Source organism: Meleagris gallopavo, chromosome 6 (assembly GCF_000146605.3).
Source record: "Meleagris gallopavo isolate NT-WF06-2002-E0010 breed Aviagen turkey brand Nicholas breeding stock chromosome 6, Turkey_5.1, whole genome shotgun sequence".
NCBI lineage: Eukaryota > Metazoa > Chordata > Aves > Galliformes > Phasianidae > Meleagris > Meleagris gallopavo.
In genome coordinates, this window is record NC_015016.2 from 24,138,292 (window position 1) to 24,159,741 (window position 21,450).

General features: G+C 37.1%; 1 protein-coding gene across 2 annotated transcripts in view; it reads right to left on the reverse strand.

Moving 5' to 3' along the window:
- LOC100545114 (macrophage mannose receptor 1-like) overlaps window positions 1–11,420 on the reverse strand; it is a 29,406-nt gene extending 17,986 nt beyond the window's left edge. For both annotated transcript variants that reach the window (XM_031553904.1, XM_019616409.2), the window contains exons 1-13: window positions 11,209–11,420; window positions 9,751–10,152; window positions 8,688–8,861; window positions 7,159–7,317; window positions 6,154–6,267; window positions 5,315–5,449; window positions 4,329–4,511; window positions 3,408–3,565; window positions 2,642–2,755; window positions 2,169–2,284; window positions 1,717–1,865; window positions 841–1,040; window positions 423–550 (exon numbers count right to left, since the gene is read on the reverse strand). In XM_031553904.1, the coding sequence (XP_031409764.1) occupies window positions 423–550; window positions 841–1,040; window positions 1,717–1,865; window positions 2,169–2,284; window positions 2,642–2,755; window positions 3,408–3,565; window positions 4,329–4,511; window positions 5,315–5,449; window positions 6,154–6,267; window positions 7,159–7,317; window positions 8,688–8,861; window positions 9,751–10,152; window positions 11,209–11,269 (2,093 nt within the window). In that variant the 5' untranslated portion in view covers window positions 11,270–11,420. The remainder of the gene's footprint in view (window positions 1–422; window positions 551–840; window positions 1,041–1,716; window positions 1,866–2,168; window positions 2,285–2,641; window positions 2,756–3,407; window positions 3,566–4,328; window positions 4,512–5,314; window positions 5,450–6,153; window positions 6,268–7,158; window positions 7,318–8,687; window positions 8,862–9,750; window positions 10,153–11,208) is intronic.
- Window positions 11,421–21,450: the final 10,030 nt, after the last annotated feature.

The window sequence follows — 21,450 nt, forward strand, 5'->3', positions numbered from 1 at the left end:
ACTCTACATTTGCTTAGCATCAGTGGTTGATTTATCAAAATTATTGATAGTAGTGATCTTGTATTTCCTCTCTACTCTGTTTTCTTAGGAAAGGCCTTTGCTGATTGAGGCTGTTGCTGTTGAAGATGGTCTCAGCTTTGGCTTTTTTGAGGTGTGTCAAAAGTAAACATATTGGTAATATTTTCAACCCAGCTGAGAATACCACCTCCTATAATTTCTTGTATTCCTAAATGATATCTATTAGCCATGAAAAAAAGTCTTTTTAAAAATTAAACAGTTAACGCCCATAAGTAGATAAAATTTCAAAGTTATCACAGTGTTTTTGGATTTTTAGGAATCTCTATTTTAGAAATTATCTGAGTACCTATAATTGTTCATTTTAAGCACCTTTAAAGTCTAATAAGATAAAAAAAGATATTCACCTGTTTCTTCTTGATAGCATTTTTTTCTCCTCCTCATTGTTGATGGTGGCCAGATCCCCTCCAATCTGTCTACAAAAATCTCGAGCTTCAATCCATGACTTCTCTTTAATATCTGACCTGCAAAAGTACTGTGAAGAAATTGCTTTAAAACATACACTATGTGTAACATAAAATAAGGATATACATGTATATCTATAACACAATATAATACACGTATATGTAATACACATAAAATATAAAATGAAGAAATATGCTCTTGATCAAATATAAATGAAGTTTCATAGAAGCCAAATAATATATAGGAGAAATGGATTATACTGCTTATAACATTTTTTCCAATAGAGTGGTCTGATTATTTAACACAAAGGTGAAAAGCAAAGCATTTCAAAGCATTTCTTTTAACTATTTAAGCACTTACTTTATAACAGGAACTAGCATCATCATTTGATATCCAGCCTTCAGGACATGTGGGTTTCGGAGCAGTAGTTGAAATAGGTGGGGCTGTTGCACCAACTGCCCATTGTTTGCAGATATATTTTTGCTTAGATTCACAGTCAAGAACATCCCATAATCCAGCTGCGATTCCAGTTCTCATGGCAACACACCCTGGTTTACTTCCTTTATGAGAAATAAAAAACATGTTGGTTATTTCATCATACACTCTAAATTACTAGAATCTTGTTTAAAAACTCTGAGAAGTGCCCATTCCCTTCTTGTCATACAATAGCACTTGAATAGAAGAACTTGAACAGAAGAGAAATATTATAGGTGTTTTCCACAGAGCTGAAGAGGAGGTTTCAGTCTGAGCAGGACATAATCACTTTGAATATTTTCCTTGTTTTTCTTTCTATTTTGGATGTTCTTCATAATGAATTCTATGGATAGATAATTTTTATTTTTCACAGGGAAAAACTGTGTTTATAACGAGGATCTCATTCTTACTTAAGCCTTAAAGAGATATGATGAAGTTTCATCTGTTCATCTGCTGGCACTGTAGAGTACCTGGCAAGATGTTTTCTCCTGTTGCATTTATAGAAGTTTCATAGCTCTGTGCTGTTTACATTTATTTAAGATTTCATAACCTCACTGAAAGATTTTAGAAAAATTTTAGACAAATTATCACTAGGAAGGATGTATTCTATCTTGAGGAGAACAGATTCCCTCATAGCATTTCAAAACCATGCTTTCTGTTCTTTTGTGCAATTTCAGTATTATCATGTGAATGTAGGCTTCCTAACATCATAAGTGAAAAAATATGGCACAATCAGTTTTGATCCACAGTCACAGCACCTACTGGGCATTGCTGCATCCCAGTGCGTGAAGGAGACATCCTCGCCGCTGCTCCATCTGAAAGTTCCTTGGTCCTCCATGTCAGAGAGACCCAGCCAGAAATACTTCTCAGGCCTCAGCCCAACAAGACTAGTCAAATAGGCTTGTTCGTATCTGCAAGGAAGATTACAGTAACAGAAGTGAAAACAAAAGCATTTATCTAAATTTATCTAATTTCAATGTATCTAATTTATCTAATTAGATTAGACATCTGATAATGAATTCTTTTCTCCTTTTCCTTGCTTCACATGCCATATAAATAAAGAAAAAAGTAACTTTTTTTGTGTTACAAACCTCACCTGTAGCTTGGGTAATTTACTAATAAATCTTGTGTAACAAGTGAGAAGTAGTTACCTGAGTAATTTGAAACATACAATCTTTACCTTTTCAAAAAACAAAGAAAATTCATTATCATACCTACTTTCAACTGTGGCTAGGTAACATTTTTCTCCTTCACAAGTGTCGTTTGCTTCAGAAAATGTTGCTGCTACATGTCCAATAAAATAGCAGTAAGTCCCATATCTTCTCCATCCCTGTAACACAATTATAGAACCTCCTTATGAGTTTTAAATAATTGTGGTTTCATGTATTAAATGAGCTATATAATTTCAAAATAAATGAAGGACAATAATTGTAAATACTATGAATTAGCAAACTTTTGCACTGAAATTTCAGATTCCTTCTAAATGGTTTCTGTAGGTAGCTTAATGTAACATAAAGGAGAGAAACTCCATAATAAATAATAAAGAGTTCTGTAAATAAATAATAATTCAAGTAATTTTAGATAAAGAGTTCTGTAAATAAATAATAATTCAAGTAATTTTAGATTATTCTCAGACAAGGACCTTTTTTCGATCTGAGAAATTAATTTTCCAGGCTTATATACTTACTTTTTTGCAGCCTACATCATTATTTTTCTTTTCTCTAGCTATTTGTGGTACAGGTTTTCTTTTACAAATATAGCCAGCTTTCTTCTCGCAGTCGGAGTCTGCAAAATAGCCATCCTATGAAGGCAGGAAAAAGAAATAAATTAACAATAAGATTAACACGAGTAATTTAAAGAAATTGAATAGATCTTGATTTCTCCTTCCATTTTGTAAGAAATGTACACTTTTATATGCAGTTCTCTAAACTGATAACAAAACTAAATCCGCTCACACTCAGTGAAATGGTAGAGTGGTCTGTGGTAGTACTGCTACGGCTGGTAGTGATGAGTGGCAGTGAAGGTGACAAATTTTTTGGCCACTTTTCAGCTGTAGCTGGTCCCCAACCTGTTCAGCAGGGCCCAGAACAGGCAGTTGTGTCACTCAACTGTAGGCAAAGGAGGAGGCACAAGTGCAGCAGCAGGGATCCTCATATGCTATCGCTGCCATCAGAAAAAAAGCAATGGAAGAATGTATCCAAATGACATTGAAAGACCTGCTTTATTTCAGCGGTTGCTTTGAGATGAACTTGAAGAGAAAATGTCCTAAGTAGTGCAATAATTTCATGACTTTTTTGTTTGTTTGTTTTTAATGAAAGGTCATATTTGAGTCTCAGCTTTTGTCCTCACATCCCCTTTTCTGGCCCTACACAGTTGTTGAAAATAGGAGGCCAGATTATTCTTCTGCTAACAATTTAGTTTTTATATTAAAATCAAATGCTGAATAATGTTACCTGGCCCTTGATCATAACGCAGTCTTCGGGCCTGTTGCTGGTGCTGGATGGCTCTCCCAGATGCCATCTGGTGTATGTCACTGGCATACCATCACTCCATTCAAAAAACATTTGAAATCTGTGATCATTCAGGCCAATCCAGAGTTTGTCTGTTGGCTCTAGAACAGAGAAACACAGAACTAGAAAAGACGTCTTAGAATGCTTCATCCTTTTTCCAGCTACCTCAAGTTCCAGAACATGCAATTCCTTAATTCATAAAGCACAATATTATTTAGTTTGTTGCATGATAATCTTATATGTGAAATGTTTCACACATATTACAATATTTACAGTACATGTTCAAAATTAGATTATAATGAAATTATAGAATCATAGAGCACCCAAGGTTGGAAGCAACTCACAAGGATCAAGTGTAACTCCCTTCTCCACACAGGATCATCTTAAAATTGTCTAACCTGATCTGAGGCTAGCTGTGCAAGCTGGGGCTGAACCAAATGACTTCCAAGGTACACTCTGGCCTAAATCAGTGCACAATCCTATGGTTTTAGGCATTCTTAATGAAAGAAAAGTTATTGAAAATGAAAGGTAGATTTAGGCAGCATTTAGAAAAATGAGAAAGATCTGGAAGGATACTCACAATTTCTTCAGTAGTCACTAGACTAGGGGATGATAATAGAATCAAAAAGTGAACGAAAGCAAAATACGTTCCTGTGAGTGCTTCTTGTGACAATGGTTGGACGGTTTTGAAACAGGATGTACTGCACCAATTTATCGCTGCTGGACCTTTGGCTCCTTGCATGTCTTTGGCTGCGATATTTAATGCTAATATACAATTTCTACTTATCAGGTCAGCTAGCTGGTACTCCTTGCATACAGACAAGGGAAAAAAAAAAAAAAAAAAAACAAACTGGAAACACTCACTGTACCCAAGCCCAGACACTATAAAGCTGTGCTCCTCAAGGTGTTGGATGCTGGCTAGGTGACTCCCTTCATTCTGACAGGAGGTCAAAGCTTCTTGCCATCCTTTGGTTTCCCTGAAGATCTTGTAACAGTGATCTACATATGATACCCATCCGTCTGGGCAAGCAATAGGCCCAATATCACCTAGAAATAAATATCAGTATTTTAGGAGAGTTCAAATGCTATGCAAATGGCAGGAGGCTGAAAATACCTTCACTCATCCTGTGCAAAGGCTCTAACCTAAGAATTTTCTTTGGGGATTCTCGCTATAATGAAATGATGGCTAGCAAACATTAGATATAAATATGATTCAAAATTTGCTGTTTTAACTAGAAAAAATTTTAATACATATATTATTTAGCACAAAATCTACAGTTTTTATAATGGTCAAATACCTGTAAAAATCACATTAATATATAAATGGTAACACCCTCTGTAACTTAGAAGCTGTTTATCAGTTAAGAAAAATCAGAAATCATCTGTACTTAACGGAATACTTAGGATTTTTTTGAAAGATTAAGTGTATCCGTAGATAAAAATCAACTAGACAAATTTCAAACTAGACATATGCACAGGAAAACACACGCAGGGAAATATTTACTTTAAATATCTTTTATCTTTGCTATGTGTCAATTTTTCTTCCTTTAATTGTATTTACTACTCTTTTCTGAAAAATAACTTTTGATTTGTTCTCCTTTTCCACACCCAGTACTCTGTGGTTTCAAAAAGAGACCTGGCTGTTCCACCCTGTGTGGTGGGACTTAAAGACCATCCTAGAAAGGGTACAATGGCTGTAAAATCGTGAATGAGAAGAAATGAAAGTGACAGTAATGGTTAAAAATAGTTCTTCTTTCTAATAAAGTTCTCCTGCTCATCTTTGCCAAAGGGAACACCAAGCAGTTCAGACAACAGCTCCTATTTTTAAATTATCAACATAGATCACATACCTGAGGGTATCAAGGTAAAGTTTCTTTTTTTACAGATATAGCCAAGTTTCTGATCACATTCCCAATTTTGCCATTTAGCTTTTGTTTCAGGATTCAAAACCACACAGAGTTTTCCAGATTCTGGAGAGGGACTTCCTTTGGGAAAGATAGAAAAGAAGGGAAAGGGAAAGGGAAAGGGAGATGAATATTCCTGAAAACAAATTGAATTCTAAGCTCAAAAACAAGCAGGAGAAATCATTCCTGGCTGAGGTGCCAGCCTCAAAAACTGCATCTTTTTCAGATTCCGCAAGAACTAAATCATAAAATCAGAAAGGTTGGAAAAGACCCCCAAGATCACCCAGTCCACAATATTTCCCAACTAAACCACGCCCCTTACTACAACATCTAAACATTTCTTGAACTGAGGCAGATCTCCGTTTGTGGGAATGCCTCCATGTAATATAGCATATTTGCAATATAGCTTAAGTGTACGTAAACATGCAACTTGCTCGATCCTCTGACTTATAATATTATTTTTGTTGCTAGAGACCAGAAATGGAAAACTAAATATTTGTGGGAGAAGTAGTACTGCTTTCAGAAGTAAAATATTTTTGCAATACATAGAAGTTTCTGATTTAAATTGCTATAGAAAAAGAAAACCATGGACCAATAAATAAATAAATATATAAACAAACTTTTCTAAAGCTAACACAAGAATGGCTAAAATACATGTCATTTTGGTGGCTTAACACTAACATACTACTTTTTCTCATGCCCAAATAATCTGAGAATATATTTTAAAGATGAAGTATGTATTCTCTGTCTTTGGAAGTACAGAATTTGAGCAAAGCCACAGCTACCTGGAGCCCAGTTTAAATACTGGAAAGGAGTGCCTCCAATCCACTCCCAGCCGCTCTTCAAGTCCAGTCTATTGAGGCCAATCCACAGTGCAGAATCTGTACTTTCTGTTAATTCTAAATAACCAAAAGATTCATAAATCACTTTTTATTTAGCAAAAGTCATTAATAATTTCTCTAGGAAGACATGAAATTCTTAAATATCTAACTATGAATATCTTAGATATTGTGATAAATTGAAATATTAAAGTTTTGATCAAGAAAAAATGAAGTCAGCAGCAACAAAACACTCTCTTACTTTTTGTATCTCCTATTGCAAAATGACATCTCATAGAGTAAATTCAGAATCAGTGTTTTTTGTGGAACAGCCTAAATCTATACAAGATTGGCAATATTCAAGCGGAAATATCAGTATAGTGTAAGAGTAAACTCTAAAGCTAAAAATCTTACATGTTAATTTCATCATTAAAACAAAAGATACTTTCTTCCATCTCAGTCCTGAGATATAGGCAGAGCCATGATTTCGGATGTGTGAATAATTGATGTTCTTCCAAATGCTAGATAAATGAAAAACAAACAAACAAAACACATGCCAAACTGCTTTTGACACAAAACATATCTTTCTTTTGGCATAAGTGATTGTCTTCTCTCGCTGTCAATTTTTTTTTTTTAATATCACTTTTTACTAAAAATAGAAATTTTCATTTAGTTCTCAGAAGGATGCTTTTTACTTTAAAAATAAAAACAAAACAACCAATTTTTTAAACAATGTAGCATTTCTATACAGAAAGTCAAACTGCTACTCTTGCAGTATGCTGAAATACTCTGAATTTCATTTAAACTTCAGTGAGTTTAATATGAACTTGCAAATTATATTATATATTATATATTTACTTATATTTTTAATATATTTAGGCTCATGAGACCACAGCAGGTAGACCATAGCTATCATGACAGACTGAAAAGATCCTGAATGTAAGTAGATTAGGGTTTTCTTTACTTCCTTACCTTTAAGGTACATTTGTTCATGAATATCTGTAATACTCAGTAATTCTGCATTTTGTTGCTGACAGCTCTTTCTTGCTTGGTGCCATGTGAGAGCAGATTCAGAGTTTATTTGGTAGTAGGCATTTCTTAACACATCTGTAGTCCAAGTAGTATCCCTGTCTGTGGAGAAAATAACTATAATGGGGGGATGTAGTTCACTCACAGAAAAATGAGTTGCAGGTTCTCCTTATGCATGACATTCTCATGTCTGTTGGTTCTGTTCTTCCAAGAGCACTGAAAATTTTAGGAGCAGGATAAGGAAAGATGAAGGTAAAGGTCCAACAGGCAGCACTGAATGATATTCCTCACTCTTGTACAAAGATACATAATCCAGGAATTACTACTAAGGAAGTGATTGCATAGAAATGTACATTATATAAAGTGCGGTGGCTGAAATATTAGCTGGAATCTATTAAAAGATATCCAGCTTCTTCTCTTTCTTGGCAGCAGTTTCCACTGAGAGCTCTGAGATACAGCTATATGACTGAATTTAGCGTCAGACAGTTCTTAGAGAAACCTTCCTCTGCTAAAAGCCTCTGGTGGCTCTTGCCACAGTCTGAGAGCTGGGGCACCGCTATAGTACTGAGTCACATGCTGCTCCTCTTCTGATTATCTTTGCCTCTTTGATCTGATGAGGGTCTATTCATGCTTATTAAAATGCAGTACAAAATTGGATTAGATGTTTGATTATTCCCCAAAGCCAGTATAAAGCTGAATTTAAAAAAAAATAAAAAAAAAAAGAATTGAGAACTGGCTTTCAAAGGCTTTGAAAAGTATTCACTGACCCCTGTGTCACATGCCATTTAGGCTTACTCTTACATCTTAGGCTTATCTACTCTTGAAGATATCTTTATAGTTACCTCAACAGCACATTTGACTGCAGAACAATGGGGAAAAAGGCAGGGGAGAGTTAAGAAGATCAGGAGAATTGCAAAGGCTTACCTGTCAATCATACAGCCAGAAAAGGAGATGGAGAGAAAAATGATCATCAGAAAAATTTCATTTTTAAAGAAATATCCAGACTATATGAAGAGGGCTCATTAGGATCAATGAAAGAGCTCTTTCCACTTAAGCAAATATATATACATATTTATATATACATATAGATATATATGCAGATTAAAAACATGTTAGCTTAATCATTATGCTTCCTACAGCACTTATATTTATGCCCATATCCATCACAATGGGGGTCCTCAGAAAAGAGTTGTACAGTGATCAGAGAATGTATCTTGCCTGGGAAAGGAGGAACTCAAAGTTATCTTGCTGCTCAGAAAGACCACCACAATTAATGGGAACTGCATGCTATTTTACTCTTCAATCAGTTTTCCTCAAATCTTTATGCAACGTGTTACTTCCTTGTGTAGGGTGCTGTAGGATGTAGCAATACAGTACAATTTGTTGATGTAAACTATGCGTCATTATAAAGATATTGACACTCTGCTAGCTCTGATTAGCTAATGAGAACTGCAGGGAAACAGATAACTTACTTTTTATTGGGCAAAATCCATATCGCTGGTCTGTGTCATAGTCTGCAGTCGTTGCACACCAGAGCCAGCCATCTGAGCGGCCAGCACTCGTGCACTCTGCATACCACTGCTTCTTGTACATGAAAGGGAACACACAAGGTGCCCCAAAAGCATTTCCTAGCAGTGTAAAAGTCTCTGAAAAGACAAAGGCATAACAGTAGTATAGAAGATAATGTAAACTGTCAAAAATGCTATATTAATTGCTAAATTGCATCTCTAAGTTATCTCCATATTAGCTTTCACATGTATCACTATGTGGAAAAGCAAATTAGAGTAATCAGAGCTGTTGGAACAGGCCCAGAGGAGAGGCACGAAGATGCTCAGAGGGCTGGAGCAACTTTCCTATGAAGAAAGGTTGAGGGAGATAGGCTTGTTCAGCATGGAGTAGAGAAGGCTCTGGGAGGACCTTAATGTGGCCTTTCAGTACTTAAAAGAGAGTTTATAAGCAAATAGAGACTAGCTTTTTTACACAGTCTGACAGCGATAGTGAGAATGGCTTTAAACTAATAGAGGGGAGGTGCAGATCAGATGTTAGGAAGAAATTCTTTACTCAGAGGGTGATGAGGCACTGGCACAGGCTGCCCAGAGAAGCTGTGATACCCCAGCCCTGGAGTGTTCAAGGCAGGGACGGATGGGGTCCAGGACAGCCTGATGTAGTGGGGAACAGCCCTGACCATGGCAGAGGATTGGAACTGAGTAGGCTTTAAGATCCCTTCCAATCTAAGCTGTTCTATTATTCTGCGAAGCTAATTATGGACTATAATATACTATGATATTATAATACTATAACACTACTAAAATATTACAGTGTATATATAGTACATTATATATGTATTATATAAAACACATATAATACGTTACAAAAGATACAAAATTAAATTCAAGTATAACTCTCCCAGTACAGTTATTTTCTAAAATGCTGATTGTTACTGAAGGAATCAGAATATTCAGAGCTAAAGATTCAAAACACTCTAACACTCACAAAGAAATTAGAGCAATGGAGTAAAAACCCAATTTTCTGTACCTTCATATCTCTGGGAACATAAAACATCAATGGTTCCAAAGATCTTCCAATTATTCTTTGGACTCAACTGCTTCTTTAATACAACATTATCATGTTCTTCCTTGCCAGGACTGAAAAACAAGTCTTCTCCCTGGATTGCAAGAAGGCTTTCATTTCTACATTCCCACCACTGCAGCTCACTTGTTTGGTTACATGGGAACAGGGTGATCGCAACCTCATCTTCCTTCAGTGGAACACCCAAGCATAAGTTCAGTCTCACACTCATGAGCTGATGATCAGTAATCCACGTGAATTTTTGCGATTCATTGTCTTGATGGCAAGTGGCAGTTCTAACTGATTGTGCAATAGAAGCCTGAAGACAGAGTTTGCTGACCTTATTATATATTAAAAATATTTCAGTGTCTGTAAAACAAAACAATGGAAAGCATAGTATAATTAATGTAAGTGGCATATTCTGCTTCCTATCCACACAAAGTAGGAGTCATTGCTTTCATATCAAATAAAAACATTTTTGAATGAAGCCCAATGCAACATCAATTTTATTGTTTTTTAACAATAAAATAGATAACTGAATTTGCATTTCTTTACTGTATATCACTATATTGTAGATTAGTGGCAGCCAGCAGCATCAGGAGAGCTAAGCATATCTTGTTGGATTTATTTATATTAGCCATGAGAATTCCCTCACACAAACTGCTGTCACTATCACCCCATTTCCATGTGTTCTCAGATGCGCAGTCTTGCTGATCTCTGGCCTCCACAAACTTTTCTCATGCTGCCACATCTTACAGTTGTCACAGTCATTTTTGCTGAGCCACTGATTTTCCCCACAGAATCCAGATTTTTTTCTCCTTTTACTATAGGTATGGGTGAACCACTCCAGGTCTCACAAAAGATTCCTGAGCCTTGCTGACCTGTAGGACCTGCAGCGTCTACCGTGAGCCATGGCAACTAGGAATGGCATTGGGAAATCAAATATCATATGAGAAAGCAGCACTCCAGAGTTATGGGATTCATAACCAGTTGGGAACCATGATACATCTTTTGATCACTGAGTATCATATATATTAAAGAAGGCATTAAGAAAAAAGTAAATTAATTTTAAAAGCTTGCAAAAAAATCAAATCAGTTTAATTTATAATACACAGTATAATGCAGTTCAGCCCCTGCAGTGATACCACGTACAATTAAGAAGAACAGGAACTGTGAGGCAATCCATAACAAACAATTTTACTCAGGAGACATCTGGTTCTGCAAAAGTTCACTGCTTAACATTTGCGAGAGAAGTGCAACAAAAGAGATGGAAGTTATATTGTCACTGCAAGTCTTCCATAACTTCCCAAATGTAATCCAACTATTTCATGTAGATATTACTTCATTTGTGTTACTAGCACTAATGAATTCCCCAAATAAGCCTTTCACACACAGCGTTACAGAAGACAAGAGGAAGGCACTTACCTTCCAGCTGCAAAGCACCGTGAATGAGAGTAAGAACAAACAAGAACCTGGAGAACCTCATTGCAAGTGTTGCTTTCTTTTCTTCCTTCCACCAAAAGCCATACAATGAGTGTTGCTGATAACGAAGCCTCGCTGAAGCGAGGACAGTGAGTAGTGCTTCTCGGTTTCTTAGGCTGAAGAGAAAGCCCTGAGTGCTAAATGAGGAAATATTCTGTCACATGCTGTATTTCAAAAAAAAAAAAAAGACCACACAGCACTAATATTGCCTCTGATGGCACACTGTGCTGCTTTGAGAAAGCAGGTGATAGACCGAAGGTTATATCAGTACTTTGCTGTTCTCTCTCCTGGAGAAACATCCATGGAGCTCACGGGATTAAACCAACAGTGAAACACCACAGAGAAATGCAGCCTCAGCTTTCATTACACAGTGAAGAAACTCCTTCAGGAAAACACACTGGTCTTGCATTTTCATGTGTGACAGGACTGAATTTTAAAGGACCAGGATTTCAGTGAAATTCACTGTGTATAAAATTATTAGAATTCCTTTCCTTCTGACTCTCCTTCACATTAACCTACTGACTTTGATTTCTGCAGCAATACAACTTGGATACCAACACCCGAATCTTCCTGAAGAATATCTCACTTTCTAATCAGTCCCTGTTTTTCCTGTGGAGTAGGCAAATCTTGTCAGGCATTGATCCCAATAGCCAGCCATGGTTTCAAGAAATGGCACGTACCTGATCTTGCTCCGATCACAGAATATGCACCCAGCAGTTTGATTTCTGATCATACGTAAATCTGGAAGAAGCAGTGCTCCTCTCCAAACCACAGCAGATGTCTCTCTAGTTACATCAAGGCCTGACTTTATCACAGTAGTTTTTTATAGGTAAATATTTTGTTTTGTTTAGAAAAACTGTTAAATGGGAAAAAAAAATATCAATCTGTTGTATGAAGATATTATTTGAAGTGTAATAGTATACTTATTCTGTAGCTGTTAGCAGTGCGATAGCAAAGAAATTTGGCATCATCTTCTCTTTGCTGCCAAGACGATTACATTTCCTAAACAGAGTTGTTTCTACTTGGTTTCTCAGCAGAAAGACAAGGCAAGAGATTTAATTCTCTGAGCAGGTTTGCAAGATTAAAATAAAAAGGAGAAATTGAATTACAAAATTAGAAATTACAAGGAAATGGTTCGGATATTAGGAAGTTAAGAGCAAAGTTAACAGAATTTTCTTTTTCAGATAGTGACAAAATATACTATAAATGACAAAGCCAACACCTTTTTCTGGAAAAGATATTTGACATTACTCTTTTTCCTAAGTCTTTTAATCTACTGCCAAACATCTTGCCTAGAAGTACAAAGCTTTCTTTAGCCTGAACTGTTATGTCTCAGACAGACAGTATTTCCTCATGGCCTATTTATATAAAAGATATGTTGTCATTTATTCTATCAGGAGCCTCATTTTATTCAGGCACTTGTATGGCACAAAACCAAGAGGCATTCCTCCTTCTTCTCAGTTGGACGCTGTGCAAAAACATAAACACAAAAAGGGAACTGTCCCTTCACTTAGCTCTGTTGATCCTCAAACCAACACAGCCAGACACCTGGCAGTACAGCAAACATGTGGTTCATGAGCAGAATGAGCACTCGAGTCTTTTCCACTGTGTCCAGGATTACAGGGTGCTGTTCTGGTTCTTGAGTGAAATTGCTGCTCAGAGCCATCAAAACCCATGAGAATAGACTATGAGGAAGAACAAAGCCAAAGGAGCTTTGTCACCTTTACCTGACAGCTCCTGCTCACTGCAAGACACCAGAAACGCACCTTGGGGAGTGGCGTACAGAAGGTGACACTGTGTTCTTGTCCCATGGCACCTATGCAATCTGCCAAAGTCAGCTGCCTTCATCTCATGGGACAGCCCCACCACAAGAGCAGTGCTTGGTCTACTAACAAGCTGCTTCTGTCCATAGGGCACAAATTGTCCAGTCCTCACCTAGAAGTTCAGAACCAGCCTATAAAACAAAGCTGTACCTCTTCTCATGAATATAGTCAATTCTCTTTTCCCTCAAATTCAGGGAAGCTGTATCATTAGTTGTTAGATCTACGTCCTAGACACCAATCCCATAACAGATTGTTTACTAATAGCGTAAAAGCCAAGTTGCTAAATGTTCATCTGGAAATCTCAAATAAGTTCATTAAATTTTTCATCGTTCAAAAGTTGAGAAAAATAATAGCACAGCATAAATAGCACTCTATATCTCAGCATACCTAAACAAATAACTGGAGCAAGATAGTGGTTATTTTGCAATAATCTGCTGAACATTGATGCCAGGTGTTCACTGGAAGCTACAGTGATATAAAATGACCTATATATCAATCCCATAAAACATTCTGAGATCTTTCAACAGCAAAGATTCTTAGGATCACTTAACACCAAGGTAAGTCTCCCCATCTTCATATAGAGATGAAATCAGCCTTTGTTACTTGTTATTTTCCTGGGTAGAAGATAGCAAGAAAGACAGGTGGCTGTCTGGCATTTCATTCAGTCTCATAAAGGCATCAGTTTAAAGCTGCTGTTTATCAGTAATTCAAACAATAAAATCCATATGGGTCAAAATAAGAACTAACAAAGGGAAAAAAATAATTGGACTGAAAATACGGTTCTACTGCATTCATTTCTTTATTTTTGTACATATCTGGTGAAAGCAACAGCAGAGCAAGAAGAGAAAAAGCAGAAAGGCAACATCAACATGAATGAGAGAATCAGAAGTTTCCCTGGGGAAAAATGAGTTTAAACATTGTTTGAGAAAGAATGTTATTGACTTTTTCTAAAGAAGTAGAATCTGTATCTGCTTTTTATGAATAAGAGTCATTATATATATAAGTAGTTACCAAAATGTCTCAGAAGAGAATAACTGAAACATCCTCACGTCTTAAGTACATTATGCACAGCTGGAGACTGCACGTGTGGGTACCATACAGACAACAGACATTTTAAAAATACACTTGGCAACACATAAATAAAAAAATGAAATTTAAAATGGAATTGTGAAATGAATCTTCACTAATTAGAAAGTGAAATCATTAAAAGTTTTTGCTTCATTTTTAGCCAGAGTAGGAAATATTAAATTCACTACACAAAGATCTGAAAAGACAATTTTTTCTGAAAAATCAGTTATCTTATTTTCATGAAATTGCCTTACATTTTCTATAAAAAATGCTATGAAAGTCAGTTTTTAGTTAGATTAATTACTTACTCCATATGACCTGGCCTGTATCATGCTAGCAGCAATACAATGCAGAAAATAATAAAAAAAAAACCTTAGTCTTTTCAAATCTAGAATTTACTACAAATTAAGGAAAAGTCCTGTGCTCCACAAATATACGAGAACAAGGAAAACAAAATGCAAACAAAATAGAGGTCCATGAAGTACTGCAGTGACATGAAGAAGCCAAAAAAACACCAAGTTCTCACTGTTTTAACCTTCACAAGCAAAGTGATTTGTGACAGAATGGTCAGTGGTGTTAACTACATTGAGAACAACAAAAAAAAAACAACAAACAGAAATGAAAAGATGCATACTGAAATTAAATAAGCCTTACCTTCTACGCTTGTCTTAAGACTAATGCGAAATATTTCATGTAGTAACATTAAGTCACTAACAGTAATATTCAAGACATGACACAAGATGCATAAGGTCTGTGAACTCTGGAAAAAAGTGCCTAAATTGGATTTAACAATAACTTTAATTTTGTTTTGTTTAATTTGTTATAAGAGGGAGAAACTTTGTATTACACTAATTTCAGTAAAGGATAATGAGAAATAGCATAGGATTTTGTCTGATACAAGGAGATATTCCTTAAATATCTACTTCTCTAGCCTTTGTTATTATGAGTAACAAGAAAGTTGTTGGACTTACTATATGCTGTATGATTCAAAGAAGCAAGATTTAAACATTACACTTTTGTGTTACATAGCATTTCACTAACATACAAATCTTGAGAATCCCCTTGTTTTTCTTCTAACTTAGATTTGTCAAGCACAAGTAACAAATATCAGTGACCTTGTCATGTACAGGAAATGTTTCCAAGAATTAAGAAGTTCTCTTAATCTGATAGGAATATCTAATCTACATAATTACTTTTTAAACTCTTTAAGGAGACACACCCCAAAGCACGCTTTGAGTAACTTATTTTACTCACCCAGGTAGCTGATGTTTACAAATTCAACAGAAGTAGTGACCAGACCATTATCAGAGCTTTACTTCTTGAAATGTTTAGTATCAGTCTAGCATACTTAAAAAAAAAACCTCTGAGGCTAAACCAACTTTACACCTTGCCTGTGCAAACTCTAAATTAACACCTCAACACTCTGCATGTCTACTTTATTACATCATCCATGAAATCAGACACTGTCTTCTGTTTTCAAAAATCCTCCCTTACGTCTGTTATATAAACTAAAATTACTCTTCATCATCTGTGCCTTTTACAAACCTATCTGCTTTCTTTTTGTAGAAAGAGAACTTTAATAGAGGGAGAAGTAGAACTAACATTAAACCTAGTAATTTTTCTTCTTGAAAGGAATACTATAAGCCCAAAAAGACAGAATAATTACATAGCCTCTGAGGAGATGCAGAAAGAACTTTGTCCAGAGGAGGGAAGACAAGAGCACCAAATAACAATCTTCAAAGATATAAAACATCACTATATGGAGAAAGGTCATAAACTCTCCTACCCAGGAAATGACAGGAAGTACAGGAAAAAGGAACAATGGAAACTGTTTAACAAGGGAGAGTTCAGAATCAGGGAAAAAATAATTAAAAATTTAGTACTTGGACAGATTATTTAGTGAAACACTTTATAAAAACAAAAGAGATAAGCAGTTATCAGAAGTCAGCTAAACTCAGTTGTCTCTCTTTCAGCAAAATTAATCTCCAGGATATTCTGATAAGAGCCAAAACACTATTAATAACACACTGCTGTTAAGACTGTTGCTGAGTGATGGGAGCGCAACCAGAAGCAGACCACTCTGTGGGGAAAGACCCACTGCCTCTATGGTGTGGAATCAAGGCTGGGGTGGGGACACGACAGGTGCCTGAATTAAGCCCAGGGAATTGGCATTGTATTGTTGCTGTGAATTGGTTGGTAGGTGATGATAATTGCTATTTTTTTTTAAATTTTCCTCTTGTGTCTCAGTGAGTTCTCTTTTTTTTTTTAATCTCAGTCTATAGGTTGTGTTTTTGTTGAACTCTTGGAGGGGTGTGTGGGAGTGATCGTTGGCTGAGTGGTGCTGAGCTGCTGCCAGGTTAAACTACAACGCAAGGTTTTCCAGCAGTGGAGCCACAGACACCGCCTTCCAGGAGATGAAGGGCCCACCTAGGAGGCTTGCACCTGAAAGTCATATCACAGCTGCAGACATTCCCTAGGCAAGATGATCCAAGAGCATTTGAATCTCAATATTTTGGCTGAGGTACAACAGGCTGATGTATGCTCCGCGACTGCTAGTTTTAAGCTACACTCATCCACATTTTGTATTACCTTTTAGTTGCTCCTCATTAACTGATTATCAGTAATTGTTGTAAGCGATCAAAACACAAATTTAGACTGTTGTTATCATGCATGACTTCTGTAAGATAAAATAACTTGTCCAGTCATACTTCCTTGATGTCAGTATGTAGTTATAAAAATAACTGTAAAAAGATCTCTGCCCTTCATTTTATCTCTATGATGGTCATTGTTTTCTTCCTTTGCTTTATCACTTTTTCCTTCCTTATAAAAAAAAATTAAAAAGCAAACAAAAACATATAGCACATTCCAGAAAAATAAAAAAATAAAAATGCTTCAAAATATTTTCCATGGGATAATACTTCAATTTTCTATAGATCTTAAATCCCTTTCTTCATGTTCTCTACCATATTCAAGTGTGAGATTTGACTTGAATATGCAAGACAAACTTACTGAAGCAGAAAGGCTGGCAAAAAATTTCTCCCCACCCTGCAGACTAATGAACTCCAAAAACTTTATATTTGACACTTGGGGCCTGACCAGTCTGTCAGTCTGTATGAAGGTGGAAGAGTTCCTTCTGAAGAAACTGAAGTTTCTTCTTTCTTCATCAACCTAGAAGGAAGTCTTTGTCTTCATCCCCTCTTATATACCTGCCAACTGCAATTGTATCAAATCTATTTTCTGGTAAAGACATTTCATAGAATCAAAGAATCATAGAATTGCTCAGGTTGGAAAACATCTTAAAGATCACCAAGTCTGACCACAACCTAACCATACTACCCTAACAACCCACTGCTAAATCATGTTCTTGAGCACCACATCCAAATGGCTTTTAAACACATCCAGGAATGGTGACTCAACCACCTCCCCAGGGAGTCTATTTCAGTGCTTAACAACCCCTTCTGTAGAGATTTTCCTGATATCCAGCCTAAACTTACCCAGGCACAACTTGAGGCCGTTTCCCCTCGTCCTGACACCTGCCACCAATGAAAAGAGACCAGCCTCACTCTCACTGTAAGCACCTTTCAAATATTGGAAGAGGGCAGTAAGGTCTCCCCTCAGCCTCCTTTTCCCCAGACTAACAGCCCCAGTTCCTTCAGTCTCTCCTTGTAGGGCATATTCTCCAAGCCCTTCACAAGCCTTGTTGCCCTTCTTTGGACCTGCTCCAGCATCTCAATGTCCTTTCTGTATTGAGCTGCCCCAAACTGTACTGAGGTGGGACCTCACCAGTGCCAAGTACAGTGGCAGGATGACTTCCCTTGTCCTGCTCACCACACCATTCCTGATACAAGCCAGGATGCCATTGGCCTTCTTGGCCACCTGGGCACACTGCTGGCTTATATTCAGCTGACTGTCCATCCGTACACCAAGGTCCCATTCATAATTAACAGCACAGGAGATAGAACAAACATTCACATGGACTGTTACTAAAGAAATCTTTTAACTGAAAAATAATTAAAAAATCTGTATGCCTCAGTTTTTTCCTGGGCAGTTACACACAGTAGTTCTCAGAGAGTGAAAGGAGCTCTGTGAATTGCTTCAAGATCTGACTTCAATCTGAAATAGTTTCCAGATTTCTTTGTTTTGAAGAGCTTCTAAATCTGTCACAGCTCTTCCAGACATAGTCTGGGCATTATGCAGGTTTTTCTTCTTTGATTTCTTTTGGGGTTGAACTTGTAATTGTCTGGGAAGAGGAGCTGGTTTGTCTTAGGCTCGGCCATCAATCAGCACAGTTTACATACTTTTCAAGACTATTTTCTCCTGAAGATAGCACCTTACTTAGCCTGAACTTGTGTTAGGCATGCAACTTTGGCTACTCCATTTGTACAGAACTGTCTGTTTTAGGGAGAAAGAGACTGAACCAAACCTAGGACCCATACCTAAAGCTATCCATATTTAGGCAGCTTGGCATCTGCTCTCTAGTTATAAGCCTGAAAAGAGCTACAGAGGTGACATTCGTATTTAGAATATACAGCTCAGACTTTCAGGGCAAGTTTAGTTCATTTAGTTTGCAGTGTGTTACTGCTATCCACACAAGCTGTATGGAGCTGGGACCAGGGTCCCAGGGCTAGATTGGCCCCTACAGATTAGGGTAATCTCTCAGGATTTTCTACTTTAAACCTCTCCAGGCACCTATATGTTCGAGGAAAAATTGCCCAACCTGGACTTTTCAGGCAGGAAGACTGTATTACACTTACTAGTGTCAATATCCCATGGAGTTATCTAATACAGAGTAACCAAGTGCTCTTTTGCATCATTAACCAAACACTAGATAATTCTTCATTAATATATATATTATGTATATTAATATATACATATTAGAGAAAGAGGAAACTTGCAAATTTGCTGAGTTGAATCTTGCCATTCCCATCTCTGCAACTAATGAAAGTTAAGAGGATGGAAGAGAAAGTGAAAAATAATTGAGAATCAGTGTGTAAAACCATCAGTTTGACAGACATCTGTGAAAGGAACCGGCAGTCTCCAGCCAGATTTCTGTGGACTAACCAGAATCTCTGTAGTGAGTTAGAAAATTCTACGCTGCACAAAGGTTCTATGATTTCCGGACACAGGAAAAGTGAAAGGTTAGTCTTTCATTCCCAGCTTATGCAATAGGTCAGGCTCTGCTCCCTCCCAGGCAAATCACACATCCTCTAATTCCCACACCTGAACTACATAATGGTGTTACAAAATCTAACAGATACCTGTAAAAATGTTTTCAGCTCTTAATGTCATGACTCACAGGATCGCAAAACTGGTCAATTTATCTGAAATATCTGTAGGTAGCTGGAAAGCCTTGGGTAAAACTTTAGATTTGAGTCACAGCCAGTTCCCAACTACAAGACTACACAAGGCAGCATCCTCTGCCGCCAATGCCTCCAGCTAACATCTCTAAACATTCACCTAAGTGGGCACAGTGTCCATCAGGGCATACTTTTGTAGAAGCTGTTCTCATCACTGCAAGTAAAGTTAACAACTTCTCTGAATTTCTATATTTGCGATGCCATGTGAATTCACATGCCATGTGAATTCAAGCTCAATTTGGGCTCCTACCCACATATTCAGTAATCTTGCCCATTTTCTATCAAACAGTCTATCAAACTCAAGTTTGTTCTGAAAAGCTTCCATGAAGATTATGTTTTCTTTGCTATTTTATGCGAGACACTGTCACCATTCATGAGCATAATTCATCACATATCATATCCTTACTTTCAATCAACCCTTTCTGCCATTTTGGGGCACACTACAGACATTGATTTGCAGCCATTTCAAGAAGTCCTTGACGGTTCATGCAACACACACAGTATATCCAACATAAGTTCCAGGGTGATTCCCCGTCCCAGACTCCAGGTGGATGGAGCTCTGTGCTGCTCACACCACGTGCAGAACTGGCTCCTGTTTGTACAATCCTGTATACCTCTGCTGACTGCAGAACTATACAGCAAGGGACCGCTGGAAGTTGTTTGGTTGAATGTCTTGCTCAAAGCTATGTCCCCATGCTAAGTTTGTGACTCTTTAGCTGAATAAAAATAGCTTTCATGCAAAGAAGTCCTTCCTTTTTATCTTATTTCTAGCTTCCTTTATTTAAAATCCCTTCCCTACTTTTCTACTCTGCTAAATTTTTTTACAATTAAATTTCACATCTTCAGTAATTATAATGCAGATAGCCTTTAATGGCACAATCAATTCTATTTTAGTTTTAATCCAACTAAAAAGGAACAGCTTTAATGCTGTACAATTTAAATGTAGCTGCTTTGGGAAATAATTAGCCAAAAGCAAGTCAGTCTCTTCTTTCCCAGCCATTTGTTATTTTTGCAACGTATGGAGATTGCATATTTCTGTTTTCCCATTTCCTATTAAAAATTTCTTGTAAACAGATTTCACTCTGAATAGATCCTAAATGTTGCTTGTTTTTAAGTGCAACATTAAGTCACATTACACATAATACTGTGCCATTATCAGACACTTCTTTTCAGACAGGAAGCTAACAACCATCACCGTCACATGTTGTAGCACTGCCAGGAGAAAAGGCAGCTGTTCCTTCTGCCTGGTAATAAAAAGCAATTTTCTTGCAAGATGGGGTGCAGGAGACATCTTTGGGAGGATGGGAGATGTACATTCAAATCCTCATTATTATTCCACTTGCCTCATTGTGGCTGATTCTTCTCCCTTGTTCTCCCTACTGATCACAGGAATCATACACCCAATATACCCTCTTTTCTCCTTGTTTGTCATGCTTTCTTCACACCCAGCAGGTAGATCCCAAACTGGCCAAATCCAGCAGGTGGATTTACTGACACCTTTTCCTCAAATCAAGCATGTAACAGGACACCAAAGGGTTTTCTTCATTCTCTGCTAGGTTGCCTACAAGCAAATCTCTCCACTATCCATGGTATCTGCAGAGAAACTGATTGCCTTTAAGCTTTCTCTCAGTGTGTTCTTGGGTTGCAGGCAGTTTTCTCTATACCTCTCTACGGGAGATTTTTCCTTCCATCACCCCAGAGGCTTCTCCACAATAGAAAGCTGGGTATGTCAGATAAGGACACAACAAAGGAGAGACAATAGGAACTTGAGCTTTTCCTGTGTCCAGATTCAGCGACATCAGGACAACTTCATGTTTATGGAGCAGTTCAAACCTTTCCTGTTGACCACAGAAATACTAGCTCTTGCCCGCTGGAATCTGGCCTGAAGGCATCAGTTCATTTCACAATTCTTTATCTATTCTAACTGAATTTATAGA